This window comes from Marmota monax, unplaced genomic scaffold (assembly GCF_021218885.2).
Source record: "Marmota monax isolate L192 unplaced genomic scaffold, Marmota_monax_Labrador192_F-V1.1 WCK01_AAM20220418_F8-fsc00053, whole genome shotgun sequence".
NCBI lineage: Eukaryota > Metazoa > Chordata > Mammalia > Rodentia > Sciuridae > Marmota > Marmota monax.
Genome location: NW_026693153.1, coordinates 6997357 through 7012953, shown reverse-complemented (window position 1 = coordinate 7012953; position 15597 = coordinate 6997357). Strand labels below are relative to the sequence as shown.

Genomic DNA, 15597 nt, shown 5'->3' with positions numbered 1-15597 from the left:
TTGTTTAAATAGGGTTCAATATCTTTTAGAGTTTTAAATTTTTAATTCCACAACTAGAGATAAGGGATAATATGCAGTTATCTCATAAGGGAGGTAATTCACTTTCGATTACATTGCTAATTTCCTACCTTAGCGCAGGCATAGGTCTCAACCACTCTTGTTAAAGCTATCTGGAGAAATTAGCCAATTAATGTAAATTTATTCACATTGGACTGTAAATAATAAAGAGCAGATCCTTTCTTGAGTACAGTGTTAGATGTTGGGGACAACACTAAGTGACTGGGGAGGAGGAAAGAGTGTGTAACATGTACTCAGTCCATCTTCAGCCCTTGTTCCCCACCTTCTACCCTATACACAGACCATCACAGGTCGCATTTCTTTAGGATATGCTGGGAAAAGGGGAGGAATTGTTTTTGGTCTCCCAGTAGTGGTTTTCAGTGTTCTGTACTGTTCTTCCTTGCTCCCAGCTCTGCTGGTCCTGCCTGAGAGCCTGACCGTCTCCCTGATCTACTGCTCTTTCTGCTTGGCACAGTGAAGGGGTGAATGCAGAGCAGGCCACACTTCCTTTTAACACTCTGCTACCCACTTCTCTATACTACCACCACATGGGCGCTTTCAGACTCTCTTAAAGGGAAAGGTTGAGGCTAACCATGAGAAATTATACCAACTTGGGGGTAAATTTTCCAAGTATCTGCTCTAAATGTTAAAGGTTGTTGTTTTTTTTTTTCCCCCACAGTCATGGCAAAATTTCACACTTCACCTGAGATTCACCTCTGATGCTGTCTAGATCTCAGGTCCTTAACTTTTTCAGATCAACCTCCATCTTGTGACTCTCCAATCTTATTTTTAGGAACCCCACTCCATAACTATAAGGGTTAGTCTCATTCTAGAATCCATACCCTTTCTTAGCCATCAATTTCTCAAAATCTGAATCATTCAATTCAGAATAGCAAAGATGGGGTGTTGTGAGAACAAATCTAGCTTGACTACCTTTTGCTCCAAGTAGTGCAAAGGATAGAGGAGGTAAGGGTCCCCTCCTAATGCATGCCTCCTGATGGACATGGATACCAAAGTGCATGGCTCTTCTAGCACCCCCTTAAGTGTGAGGTTCCTTGGGAGTCTGATAGATGTGTGCATTCATGTACACACACTTCTTTTGGAAGTGCAACACCATTATTATACATGCCAAAGGATTTCTAAATTTTTGTACTGAAATGTTATTATCGACATGATTAGAAATCACATTTCAAATCTGAATAGCCTTGTAGGAAACTCAAATGATGTTCAAGTCTCTCTAATGAATTTTAAAAATTAAAAGGTATGTCTGCCTCCAACAGATAGAATAGGTCTACGCCTAAATACAATAGGTACACACACACACACACACACACACACACACTCCTCCCTCACCTCCCACTCTGGCCCCAGTACAAATAGAAATTCTGAAAACTTGTATTTTCTAAAGTCTAAATAGCTGTTTCAGAATTGGCAAGTCTGCCTTTATCCAACAGAGCTGAATTGACAATTTTCTTTCTCTGTCTTTCCCTCCCTTTTAAATTCTGTTTCTCGAGCTTGCCTAGAAAAGAAATAGGCCCGCCTTTCTTTTGAAAAAATTTAATGGCCACATGCTTAGTTGCCAGAGGTTTCTAGAGATTTGAAAGTAGTTCTCATCAGGATTTTATTATCTTCTAAGCCAAGAGCCTTCAGATTTCTTCTGTGTATGGGTTTGTGAGGTGGGAAGTGGGAGGAATTTTGTCCTCCAGTCATAGGGGAATGAAAAGGGAAGCTAGAAGTCCTGGAAACATTTTTTCTCGTTCTCACCATTGTATTTAGGAGTGGACCCATTCTATCTGTTAGAGGCAGGCATGCCTTTTAATTTTTAAAATTCATTAGAGAAACTTGAACGTCATTTGAGTTTCCTAGGAGGCTATTCAGATTTGAAATGTGATTTCTAATCATGTGAATAATAACATTTCAATACAAAAAAATTTAGAAATACTCTGGCATATATAATAATGGTGCTGTACTTCCAAAACAAAGAAAATAAATGTTAATTTAATGTCAGTTGTGGGCTCGACTTTTTCTTAATACCAAACTTCCTACCTGACAACTCTGCTTGGCTGTGTAATAGACATCTCCTTGTCTTCCCTCCCAAACCTGCTCATCTCATCATATTTCCTATCTCATTTAATGGTAATTCCATTTTTCAAGAGGCTCAGGCCAAAAATTATAGTCATCTATAGTTCTTCAACGTCTCAAATCCAACCCATCAATAAGTCTTCTTACTTTTAAATACTCCTGGAATCAGACTTTTTCTTAGCATCTGCTTCTGTGGTCCAAGCCACTCAACTTACTGCAGTAAATTCCTAGTTTCCTACTTTTGCTCATGCCCTTCTAGCATCCCTATACCTAGAGTAATGGTTTTAAAACTCAAAACAGATCAGGCCATGCCTCTCCATCTTACCCAGGGCACAAGAATTTGCCTGTAAAGCCCCTATGTGATTTAAATCTTTCCACAAACCCCAGTCATGAACTATGTCTCAGCCACATCAGCCTCTGTGTTTCTTAGGCTGTCACCTCAGGGTCTCTACACTTGTTGTAACCTCTAGCTGGAATACCCTTCCCCCTCATCTACTTCTTGAGTTTTGCTCAAGTATCACTTTTTTTCCATGCAGCTTTCCCTGACCACTCTATTTAAAATCAAACATTCTTCTCTCTGTCTCTCTCTCCCCATATATGTATTTGAAATGTGATTTTATATATATATATAAAATTTCTACTCCTATTGTTCCTTTTATCTAAAGCACTTATCACTGACATAAATTTTATTTGTTTATTGTTTTACCTAGATCTGTGCACTACAATGTAAACTTAAGAAGGGATTTTGTTTTGCTCACTGCAAACACTTTGGTGTCTAAAATAGTGTCTGGTGCATAGCATAGACTCTGTAAATACTTCTTAATTATTTCAACAATGCCTTAGCAAAACAAACCCCCACAACCTGCATCATCAAAAGACAAAACAAATAATCCACAAAAAACAAAAGAGGTACCATGAAATTAAATAAATTTCTCAAAGTCTTTATAAATATTAACATTTGAAAATGTCCATCAATGTATTGGAAACTGTTTAAATAAGTTATGGCATATAAAAATGATGGAGTAATATGCAGTTATAAAATTAATGAAGGTACTTTTAGTGTTCTGCTATAGAATGACCTCTAAGATAGTTGTTAGAAGCAGATGTTGATGTTTATTTAAAAATCAAGAAAAAAAATGTGCATTTTTTGGATGTTTTTGGAGCCTAAATCTGGCAGGATATATAAGAAACATTGATTGAAATTAGGTAACTGAAAATATTGCCCATCTATGTCCACTTGTACCTTTCATATATTGAACCTCCTGGGTAAGCTATATATTCAAAAGTAAAATGAAAACAATAACTTGCCTAAAGTCAGAAACCTCATAAGCAGCAGGGAGTAACTAGGACTGTCTAGCTCCAATGTCCACTTTCTTTCCGCTAACCCTCACTGACTCAGAGAAAGATGACTAGAGAAGTCCATACTTCACTTTTCTAGGGGTTTGAATTCTCAAAAGTAATCTCAAATGAATAAGATGCAAAGAGATGCAGACTTTTAGCAGGTATTTCAGTTGAGTGAAGGTCGATAATTTTAATAGGACAAGGAACAAGTATTTATACTTTTCAAGGTCTGCTGAAATAATTTCTTTTTTCTTCTCAGCTGCTGGCTAGCAATTCCAAACAACAATGACTTTATAAAGAGTCCATTTTTGTGGTCATTCCTTATACCTACAATCATTATCCTCATCAGCAATGTTGTTATATTTATTGTAATCACAATTAAAGTGCTGTGGAAGAATAACCAAAATTTGACAAGGTAAGATTCTCAGTGAGTGGGAGGCTTTCATACAAGACGAGGATAGTGCCTGGGTGGCTCAAACTCTGAGACAAAGGCAGGGGTGTGTGGCGTTCAGGAAAGATTTTCTTAAAACCTTTGACTTATAAAGTGTATCTTCTTATTTTCTAACATCAGTATTGCAATGTGGGTATACTGCACACCTTTGTGTTAGATAAGCCCTAAAAATCTAAACCCAAAGATTTTCAAGAAAACTTTTCCCTCCAACTCCAAATATTCAAGAAATTTGAATTATTTGAATTACAGAAATGAAAGGGTTGTGAGGAGGTGTAGCTTCCTGCGTTTTTATTTTAAAAATCAGTACCTGTAGTTTTTATTTTACCAGCATGGCTTGAATTACACAATGGCTTTACATTTTTTAATTACTTGCAAATATATTTTAAAAATGGGAGATTTCACTTAAAAATTGTATTTTCTCTTGAAAAAATGGGAACACCTGGCAACACTTTGTAAGGAAAATGTGAGCCCATATTTCCTGCAGATGGAACCTGTGCTCTCTGGTTTACCAGTTCTGTCCTCACTGCTCCTTTCCTTACGCTAGCCTTTCTGGCCCTGACAAGCATGTGCAGTATTACCTCTAATAGGAGACAAGAGCTTTCAGTTGAAGAGACAAAGAATAGAATATGTCATACACATACATTCTGCCCCCACTTCCAAAGTACCAATTGGCTAGAACACAGTGCTAATGAAGCTATGAGTTCAGATTTAATTATGCAAGGCTCTGCTCATCCCAAGTATATTTACTGTATGAACATTTGTGAATTTACAGTAAACTCACAAATGGATTTACTTGGTATGAACAGATGAATGAAAACTACCATTATTTAGTGAGAATACAATCTTGAATATGTGCTTTACAAGTTAAAGGTCTTTTCTATTTGAATGTTATTAAACAGTAAGGGGAAATATGGGGAAAATACCATCACTGTTAAACATTAAAACCTATGTTTTAGTAGCAGTGCCAGAAAAATTTTAGTGAAGTCTTCTTAGCCTAATTGCAAATTTGGTTTTATTTCCTTTATACAAAACAATATGTTTTTTGGTCCACAGACACCAACCAAATTTGTATTTTAAAATTTTGACTCACCAATAGCTGATGGTTCTTAAATTGACTTAGTTATGATGAACACGTATAACTTAATTGTTTAACAAATTATCTTCCATATTTCAGTTAGCTGCATAACAAATTTCTCAAAAGTTAATGGCTTAGAATGAAAAATATTTATTATTTGTCATGAATTTTGAGTGTTGGCTGAGTAGCTGTTTGGTCTTGGCTGACTCAAATGCTGATGAATGATCTTGGATGACTTACTTCATGTCTGATGATTGGTGGTCTGGGCAGCAGCTACTCAGTCGGAAAAGTTCATCTCAACTCCTTATTGTCTTTCCTCCTCCATTAGACCAATCCAGGATTTTGAACATAGTGATCTCAGGTTTCCAAAGAACAGGGAGAGAGGATAAAGTCTGATGAACTAATTCTTTCAGATCTCTGCTTTTGACATTTGTTGATGTTTCACTGGCCAAGTAAGTCACATGGCCAAGAGCAGAAGCCAGTGATCTAGGCTTTCCATGAGAGGGAACATCATTCCACATCTAAGTAACTTCTATTTTATCAAAACATAGGAAGGTTAGAGATCACTATTCCCCCCACCACCAAATAAAAACATAAAAGAAATTCATCACTGACACCATTACTCTAAATTCCATTCTAATGAAAAAGTTAATTCTTAGTGAAATTTGCCTGCAGTAGTATTTGAGGAACTGTTTCTGCCTGAGCTTTTAAGAAGGTATTAAGTTATTTTTAAATAAAGCTTGCTAAATAGGTTTAGCATCTTTGATTTTCCAACTGAGAAATAATACTATTAAACAAAAAATGTAGATGAGTAACTGAATATGCATGCTAAATACGGGTAATAATGACATTGATAAATAATATATATATATATATATATATATATATATATATACACACACACACACACACACACACACACACATATTATTTCTTGTTTTCTCTCACTTAGCACAAAGAAGGTTTCATCCCTAAAGAAGATTCTTAGCACATTATCTATTGCAGTCGTTTTTGGAGTTACCTGGATTCTGTCATACTTTATGCTAATTAATGATGATGACATCAGGATTGTCTTCAGTTACGTGTTCTGCCTTTTCAACACTACTCAGGTATGGTATGAACTAGTCTGAAAGCACCAGACCAAGTAGCAGTGGAGCGACGGTCACCCTGGACCAAAGTTTCCTTCTTTTAAAACTCCCTGAAGGTCATTGCTTACTTACATTTAAGAGACTCTATTTTCAATACATTTTGTGGGAAAGGGAAGGAAAGGTCTTTTTGACTTACCATATAACTTCCTGGGCCAGAGGTCATAGAATATAATTGCTGTAGGGTAGAGCCGCATTTGTCCCTGTTCCTTCTCTCTGAGTAGAAAATATTTTGTCAAGCAACTGGCTTGGGAAACACATCCTTTTCTTTTCTCCATTGAAACAGGTTTATGAAGTTCCTTATCATAGTTAGTATGGACAATGTTAGTAATTGCTGAAGCTTGAATCCCTGTGAGTCGATTGAAATTTTTTTGGTTCAATTCTTTTCAATTTATTAAGACTAGTTTTATGGATCAGTACGTGAGCTATCTTGATGAACAAAATTTTTGCCCTTGGGAAAAAAAAATGTGTGTTCTGTAGTTGTTGGATGTAAGGTTTGAAAAACATCAGTAAAGTCAAAGAGTATTAGTGTTGTATGGATTTTCTCCCTTATCAATATTTTTTTCTTGGTTCTTTCAATAGCTGAATAAGGAGTTAAAATCTCCACCTATAATTGTGAATTTGCTTATTTATTTCCTTGTTTCTATCACTTTTTTGCTTCACATATTTTCAGCAAAAAGACTGAACAACTAAACTCAAATTCATGCATGTACATTTGTGATTGTTATGATTTTTTTTTTTTTGGCTGTAGATAGACACAATACTTTCATTTTATTTATTTATTTTATGTAATGCTGAGGATTAAACCCAGTGCCTCACAGATGCTAGGTGGGCACTCTTACCACTGAGCCACAACTCCAGCCCCAATTGTTATGTTTTTATGAACTGGCTCTTTTATTATTTGAATAAAAGCTCTATTTTTTCAATAGTACTTTTTGTCATGAAGTATACTTTGTTATTCAGCTTTCCTCTGATGCACATTGCTTACATGTTATGTATATCTTTCCATCTACTCACTTTCAACCTCTGTACCTGGTATTTAAATTATGTATCAGGTGGATAGCAAATACTATTTTAATCCATTTTGACAATCTCTGTCTTTTAATTTAGAATGCTAAGTCCATTTATATTTAGTGTGCATTGATATAGATTAATTTGTATCTTCTATTTTATTATTTATTTCCTATGACTATTCGGTTTTTCATTTTCTGTTCCTCCTTTCCTACCTACTTTTGAGTAAATTTAACATTATTAGGAATCCATTGAAGTTCATATTTTGGAAATTAAGCAATACCTTTTTGCATTTTGGGGGGGGTCATTTAGAGATACATCATACATTCTTAAGTTTTCATAGTCAAATTAATATTTTACTGTTCTCAGTAAAATATAAGAATGTTGTAATAATGTAATTCTGCTTTTCTTCCTCCCTTTCCTTTGTTATAGTTTTCTCATGTATTCTATCTGTATAAATTATAAATGCCACAAAGAAATGTTATTATTTTTGCTTTAATCAGATGCATATTTTAAGGAAATTAAAGAGGGAAAAGTGCTTTTATACATATCTATTGTTTCCCATGTTCTTCCTTCCTTTCTGAAGATGTGACTTTCCCTCTGGTATCATTCCCCTCCAGCATAAACATCCCTTAAGAATGCATTATTATGTATGGTTTCTGGTGACAAATTCTCCATTTTTCTTAAATCTAAAAATGTCTTTATTTTGCTTACATTCTTGAAGGATATTTTCATTAAATATAGAATTCTGGGAGGCTAGAGATTTTTTTAGTCTTTTAGTGTTATGAACAAGTAATTTAACATGCTACTCCATTTTCTAATGAGATATTCTTAGTTGTTCATATTATTGGTCTCCTATATATTTTTTCTTTGGTTTCTTTAGGATTATCTCTCTAGTTGTGTGTGTGTGTGTGTGTGTTCTGTTGAGGGGCGTGTACCAGGGATTAAACTCAGGGACACTCAACCACTGAGCCACATCCCCAGCCGTATTTTGTATTTTATTTAGAGACAGGGTCTCACTGAGTTGCCTAGTGCCTCATCATTGCTGAGGCTGGATTTGAACTTGTGATCCTCCTATCTCAGTCTCCTGATTAAATCTATTCTTCTTGGGATTGCTGAACTTCCAGCATCTATTAGATTATATCTCTCACCAGAGTTGAGAAAATATTCACCACTATTTTTTAAAATCATTTTTCTGCCTCACTCTTCCTCTTTTCTTTCTAGGAATCCAATTATATTTGTTAAGTCATTTGATGTTGCTTCACAGCTTCCTGAACTTTGCTCATTTCCTCATTCTTTTTTGTTGCTGTTCACTAGATTGGATAATTCTAGTGGTCTATCTTTAAGGACACTGACTCTTTCTAGAGTTAGTTCCAGACTGCTGATAAGCTTATTCAGTGATTTTTATTTCAGATACTGTAGTTTTTACTTTAAGAATTTGATCTTTTTATAGCTTTATAGTATTTAACTCTGACTTTTTAGTCATTATGTTTTCCTTTTCATCCTTAAGCATGTTATAATAGTACCTTTAATTCTTTGTCTGTTAAACCTAATATCTAGGTCATTTCAGTCACTATTGATTGCCTTTTTTCTTTAAAATCTTTTCCTGTTGATTCAGTTTCTAGTAATTTTTTTTGTTTCCTTCACATTGTAAATCACTTACTACAACAAATCTGCATGTTATTATATTTCTACCAAGAGTGGAGTTAGTAGACAATTAACTTATTCGGGCTAAAACTGAAAAGTTGGTCTCTCCTTAGCCAGATAGCTAAATCTCTGCTTAGTCCTTTATGCTTTAGCTGGATTTCTTAGGGTCTTTCCTCTGTGTACATTGTTCAGGAAGAGATTTAGGAAGAGATTATAAACAGACTTTGGAGTTCCCTCTCTCTGTCTACTCCTTTCTTAGATATTATTTCCTATTTTTTAGCTGCTATAGTTGCCTAAAACCCTGTCGTTTGTTTCTTCATCCTAGAAAGACTGCATATTTTAACTCCAGGTTTAGTCATCCTGAGAATGAGGTAAATAGGGTCTGTCTTCAGGCTAAAAGATATTTTTAAAAAGTGACATAAAACAGGAAACCTACTTAGTGTTGATCCCTTTTTCTAAGCATATTCTCCCTTTCCAATTTCAGATTGCTTTGGGTTGTCCTACAATATCTTCAGTAGCTTTTCAGAGATATTATATCCAGAGTTTATAATTATTTACAGGAGGGTTGACATGATAGTAGCAGAGTTCTGTGAGGTTGTTTTAAGGCATAATTTTACATAGGACTGAAGATGCTTTTTTATTCCTCGAGTCTTAGAGATATATTTAACCACAAACCTTTTGTAAAACATTCCATTCACACTTTGCTTTGAAATCTAAAAACTTTTATATATTTTCCCCCCTTGGAAATTATTCTACAAAACAGAAAATTTAGACTAAGGTTTATAGTCACCACCTTCTGATTTTAATCATCATAAAAATGGTGATAAAAATAAACTAAAATGGTAGAAAAAAAAGTTTGTTTGAACTCAGAGAAGTGACTTTTTTTTAAACCTTTGTATTTGTGTTTTATGTATGGGGAATACTAGAATTTTAAAATAAAACAAGAATGCATTTTTGAAAGACATCTTGAAATCTGAATTTCTCTTTGTGCTCTTTACTTTATGCTTCCTCCCATAGCAAATATTATTTTTAACTCTGATGAAAAATACTATGAGGACTTTACTATCTATGGTATTGGGTCCTATCTCTGAGCCAGTGGAATTCATTATGTTTCCATGTAATGAATGTGCCCTGCTCTTAAAGTGGTCACACTAAAACAGGGCCGTCTGTGTGAGCAAACTTTATCACTGAACCACTGGCATTGTGAAATCTGAAATCGCACAGGCTTCCAACCCTGAAAAGCAGGATTTTAATTTCTAAAATCCACATTTGCTATAATTTTCTGAAATTTTCCCAGTTTGATATTTATTGGTATTACCTCCTAACACTATTTTTATGTCACATGTATACTTTTTAAAGGTGATTAATATTTTTGTTATAAAATTATCTTCCATAAAACACACCATTAACTTTCTCAACAAAAACTGAGGCATGTAAAACTTCCTTTTATTGTTACTTTCTATTAATTTTTATTTTAATGTTTATCTGTTAACTTCACACAATTCAATGCAGTATTTTCATGTTCCTAGAATTTTTGGATTTGTATAACTATAATATATTATTATGCCAAGGAAATTGACATTAATAGAATCCACATAGATAATTTATTTATTCTATTTGAATTCTAAAATTATCTTCTCATACATACAAGTCTCACCTTTTTGCACATAATTTTTCTGAGTGCAAGAAACATGCATGTAGATACGTTCAACATCAGGAAGGAGCATAATTCTCTAATATTTCATGATGAAACTGCAGTGTTTAATGATTATCCCATTAATTTCCTGAGAGTAGTAGTCATTACTCAGTAATCACTACTGTGCAAGGATGGTATCATGTTATTTGTTTTTGGCTATGATCAAATATCATTAAGGAAGGAATTTTTTGATACAAAATGAAAATTGTTGGGAAGGGCAGTAGCTAAATTTGACTTAGCCCAAATCCTGATCCACCACTATAGGGGAGCTGCTTGGATTCTGAATTGCTATGCCATATTTACTGTTTCTAAGCACTTTATCCTTTTTCCCAAATAGCCTTCTTCAGTGCCTGTTTGGACTAACTCCCATAGACAATAGGTGTGTGCCTACCACTAAATTTGAAAATAAAAAGCAGTTCCTGACTGTTCTCAACACCCAATGGGAACTACCTAGAAGGGCACTAGTGGGAAAAACTAAGTCTCAGATTGCCAGTGTACCCAGGATCCCATTTCTTAAACAGGGATTAAAGGAAAAATCTGAAAGAAAGATATTCTCCATGCATAGGAGAGGCAAATGACAAAGAAGAGTTTCATTACAAGATGATAATACTGATACCACTGGTTATCGATGATGAGTTCTCCTCTCTCACATGTTAAAGTGTAACATGAGAGAAGCATGCCAAGGCGAGCATATAAAGCAGGGTTAGTTTAAAAAGGGGTAACTTCTTCTCCCAGGAGGGAGAAGGGGGTCATAGCTGGTGTCATGGTATCCCAAGAAGTGGGGGCATTCTGCCTCTTTTACAGGACTTAGGCTTCCTTGGTTCTCCTGTTCTCTTCCTCTTATCTCTCTCCTTCTTCCATATGTGACTAGGCCCAGGAGATGCTAGGTGGAATGGCCAAAAGGTGAGAAGCAGCGGGGCTGGAGGGGCCAAGTTGGAGTAATCTGGGCAGGAAGGGGGCATAATTAACAACCCCCTATGAGAAGAAACAATCCCTGGGACAGGTTACCTTAGCAACAGGTTGGAGTAGAGACAGGTTATCTTAATAAGGGTGGAGGAAGGGCTCTGAAGGAGTTAACATTTCAATCCCTTTCCAACTTTCTGAACTCACTCAAATTGGCCTCCTTGATCTGACCTGACTGGATTTACCTATCTATACTGACTGCCTGTCTAATTCTGGCTTCAATATCACATGGTAAACTTGGGGGTAGTGATCTGACAAAGACATTCTGTCTTCTAGCTTTACCATTAATGATGTGTATGATTTTAGGAAAGCCACACAATCTCTGTGGGTAAGTAAAATATAAAATAGAAGGTGGTGGCATGGGTTAAAACAACATAATATTTCTCAAAATGGTTCTGAATATTGCCTACATCAGAACCTATGCAGTGTGTTAAAATGCTGATTCTAGGGCTTCACCACTAACCTACTCAATTAGAATCTACAGTAGTAAGAACTGGGAAACTTCAAATTTTAAATGAGGAACCCAGGAGATTTTCACGTACACTAAAGTTAAGGAGTGACTGATAGCTCACCTACAGAAGGATCTAAGTTAGCCTTATGTAAATGCTCCCATTAGATACACACCAAGAGCCACGTGTAGATTGTTTCACTTATAGAAGCACATCTAGGTTCCTTATGGATTTACAGTGCTTTAATTCTGATAAACATTAAGTGCTCTGGATAGTACAAAAGGCACAAATTAATATTTGTGTAAGTGGTAATTAGTTTGATTCACACATTCTGGTTTTTCAAATAACATCTTTGGAATTTCAGAGAGTCTACCCAGAGAGAATCCCACAGGAAGAAGTCTTTATGAACTCTCACAATTTAGGGTCTTTTTCTAACTATTATACAACTACAAATTTGATACCATCCTTTTTTTTTACCTTAGAATTTAAAATTTGGAAAAAGAAGATGAAATATTGTATCCCACAAAACAGATGTAGATTCTGAGTCTTTGTATTAGCTCACCATATAACAGAAGGCTCTTGTAACACTACTCACAGGATATAATTCTAGAAACAAATCTTATAAGGGTTGGGGCACTGTAGATGACAGTCTGGGAGGTATCTGTGATTATTATTTTTAATTTATTTAGAAACAGTTTAATATGAGAATTTGGAAAAAATCATTCATATATTCTTTGCCCAGATTTCCCAAGTGATAGTTTCTTGAGTAACCACAGTACATTTTCAAAATCAAGAAACTAACACTGGTGCTGTGGCTGTGGTAGAGTGCTTGCCTAGCATGTGTGAGGCACTGTGTTTGATTCTCAGCACCACATTAAATAAATAAATAAATAAATAAATAAGTTATTGAGCAATTTTTTTAAAAAAGAAAGAAACTAACACTGGTACATATTATTGACTCAGCTAGAGATTCTATTTAATCTGTTATTTCCACAAAGTCAATTAGGAATTAACAAAGTCCTCTTAGAAACTGTAATTTACTTTTTTATAATATCTTTCCATTATAGTTAAAAGCAAGAGGCAGTATCACAAATTAGAAGGAAGAGAGATTTGGAAACCCAAAATAGATACATTTACTTCCAAACTTCACTGATTACTGGTTAGGTAATCTTGGGCAATTTACTTAATTTATATGAACTGAGTCTTTGTAACTTAGTTTCCTTATCTGCAACATAGGAATAGTGAGACTTATTTTATAGGGTTCAATGAGGATTCAATGAGAATGTTCAAATGATGAGACTTAAATGAGAAAAAATATCTGATATATATACTTCAATAAATGGCAGTTTAGAAAATATTACTCAGTCTTTCCTGAGATATCAGGTCTTTATATGCAAAGTACAGAAAAATAATGGATGGAAAGATTTTAAAAAAATTTTTTTGTCCTTAAATCCAACAAATTTCTAGTTATGTCGCTAAAAACTCCAGAATCTAGAAGTGCAGAATGTTGGAACTAGAGTTAAGCATTCTATTGTTAATCTGCCCCCTTCAGCAAGGGGTTAGGAAATGAGCAAAGTTGCACAGCCAGCAAGTGGCAAGCCAGGACATGAACTCAAGTCTTCTACATGTACCACTCTTACCTGCTGTACTTCATATAAGATAAGGTCATACACAGCACTGTAAATTCAATTTGGGGAGCTGCTGCAAGTGATGAGAAGGATGGGTGGCTGTGTGAGTAGAATCTCTGCCAATTTTTTTTTCCCCTTTGGCCTCAGTTCTTACCTAGTGTTAAACTTTTATTCTCTCCTCAGGGATTGCAAATTTTTATCCTCTACACTGTTAGAACAAAAATCTTCCAGAGTGAAGCTTCCAAAGTGTGGAAGTCACTGTCGTCATCAGTTGGGAGAGTGAAGTCCCTGCCGTCACTGAGATTACGAGTTCGGATGTATAATATGCTCAGGTCCCTTCCAGCCCTACATGAAAGTTTTAGACTGCTGGAGCCATCTGAAGTAATAGAGGAAACGACACTCACTGAAAGTGACCAAGCAAGCTCAAGCAACTAGGCCGTGAAACTGTTACCTACTGTGGTCTTTTTATCCAACTTATATGAGTTATCCGTTTCCTTCATTTATTTCCTAGTCCTCCTAGAAAGCCTTCCTAGGTGTATATATATATATATATATATATATATATATATATATTTTCATGGTTATGAATTGTAAGGCTTGTTTTTTCATTGTCATCAGGGATAATGGATTTTGTAGTTTTATTGCATTCAGTAGACCCTTAATTGAATGAGGTGAATAATTCTACACAACATTCAAGATGGTCGTTGTTCCTTTACATCAGTATATGACAAACTTTGACAGAAATGCAGAAACTATAGCAATTTTTTTTTCCAAATTTACTGAAAAGAATATGAGGAGAAAAATTTACCTGTTCAACAAAATAACTCCTAATGAAGTGTAGGGAGTTGCTTGTATATATCATACTTTTGATCTCTAAATATTTTTAAATTGTATGTGTTTGTACTTTTACTTTTTTGTACTTTTATTTCCAATGAAGCATTTGGCACCAATTTAACTTCTGGAAATTGGCTTTTTTTTTTTTTTTTGGTCTGTTAAAAAAATCATGTTTTGTGACCAGAGAAATAAGCTTTGTAAGAAATGGTGGAAGAATGGTGGTGAGACATATTAATTGGTTGCTAAAGCCTCTGATATTTCCTTCCAGATCTTAATATATATCTGCCTTTCTATTGGTGAAGTGACAAAAAGTGACAAAAATCAAAAAGTCACAATCAGCCCTTATGGCTTTAGAAGATGTAGTTCATGGAATGTCAAACACTTGAATTATGATTGGCTTCTTAAACAGAAAATGACTCCATTGAGCCACTGAGGTGGGGGAGCACTCCCACTGGACTTAGGAGATACAGCCTTTGAATTGCTGCCTTCTGTTTTGCCATAGGCAAAACAGGCAGCTTCTGTGAGTGATTGAAGTAAGGAACTAATATGTCATGTGAGCTTGGCATTCCCTTCACACCACTCCCTTCTCACCACTCCCTACGGAACCTGCATTTTAGTAGAAAAAAATGTAAATGTCTGTTGGATTCTTAGGTATGTGTAGTAGAAAAACTATAAATAGAAGAATGGGAAAAAGAAAAGGGAAGAGAATAAGAAGGAAAGCAGTTCTAAAAGACTAGTGTTCTTAGTGATGGTACAGTGCTGGACCTAATTAGGGGATGAGCAGTGGAAAAATTCTAAGATGTGGTTGACCCCAAATTTGTATTCAGATGACAATCTAACTTAAGTAAGTCCTACTTTAAATGTGACCCCTTCCCCCACAAATTACCAAAGAGCCAATATATTGCCTCAGGGTGGAGGATATAGATTTCCCTTGGTAATGATAGGGTTGTTTTGGTTTTGTTTTTCCTTGCACTTTTTTTTTTCAGTATCTTTGGGATATAACAACTAAAATCCCATATATTGTTTCTAAAATAGTTGTACTGTAAATGTGCTCCACAGGCAATTGTGGAGACTAATTTAAGTGAACACTGATTGTCTTTTACACTGAAATCCTACCAGCAGAAACTACTTTGGTTTGAATCTTTATCTCATGCACTAGTCAGCAATCTTTGAGTTTAGTGATAGAAATGCAACTCAAATTAGGTTAAAGGTCAAAGG

General features: G+C 35.2%; 1 protein-coding gene across 1 annotated transcript in view; it reads left to right on the top strand.

The window, feature by feature from the left end:
• The window catches only part of Adgrg7 (adhesion G protein-coupled receptor G7), a 53450-nt gene extending 39470 nt beyond the window's left edge, over positions 1–13980 (top strand). Inside the window, exons 14-16 of the mRNA XM_046455331.1 lie at positions 3740–3895; positions 5959–6115; positions 13729–13980. Of these exons, the coding sequence (XP_046311287.1) occupies positions 3740–3895; positions 5959–6115; positions 13729–13980 (565 nt within the window). The remainder of the gene's footprint in view (positions 1–3739; positions 3896–5958; positions 6116–13728) is intronic.
• Positions 13981–15597: the final 1617 nt, after the last annotated feature.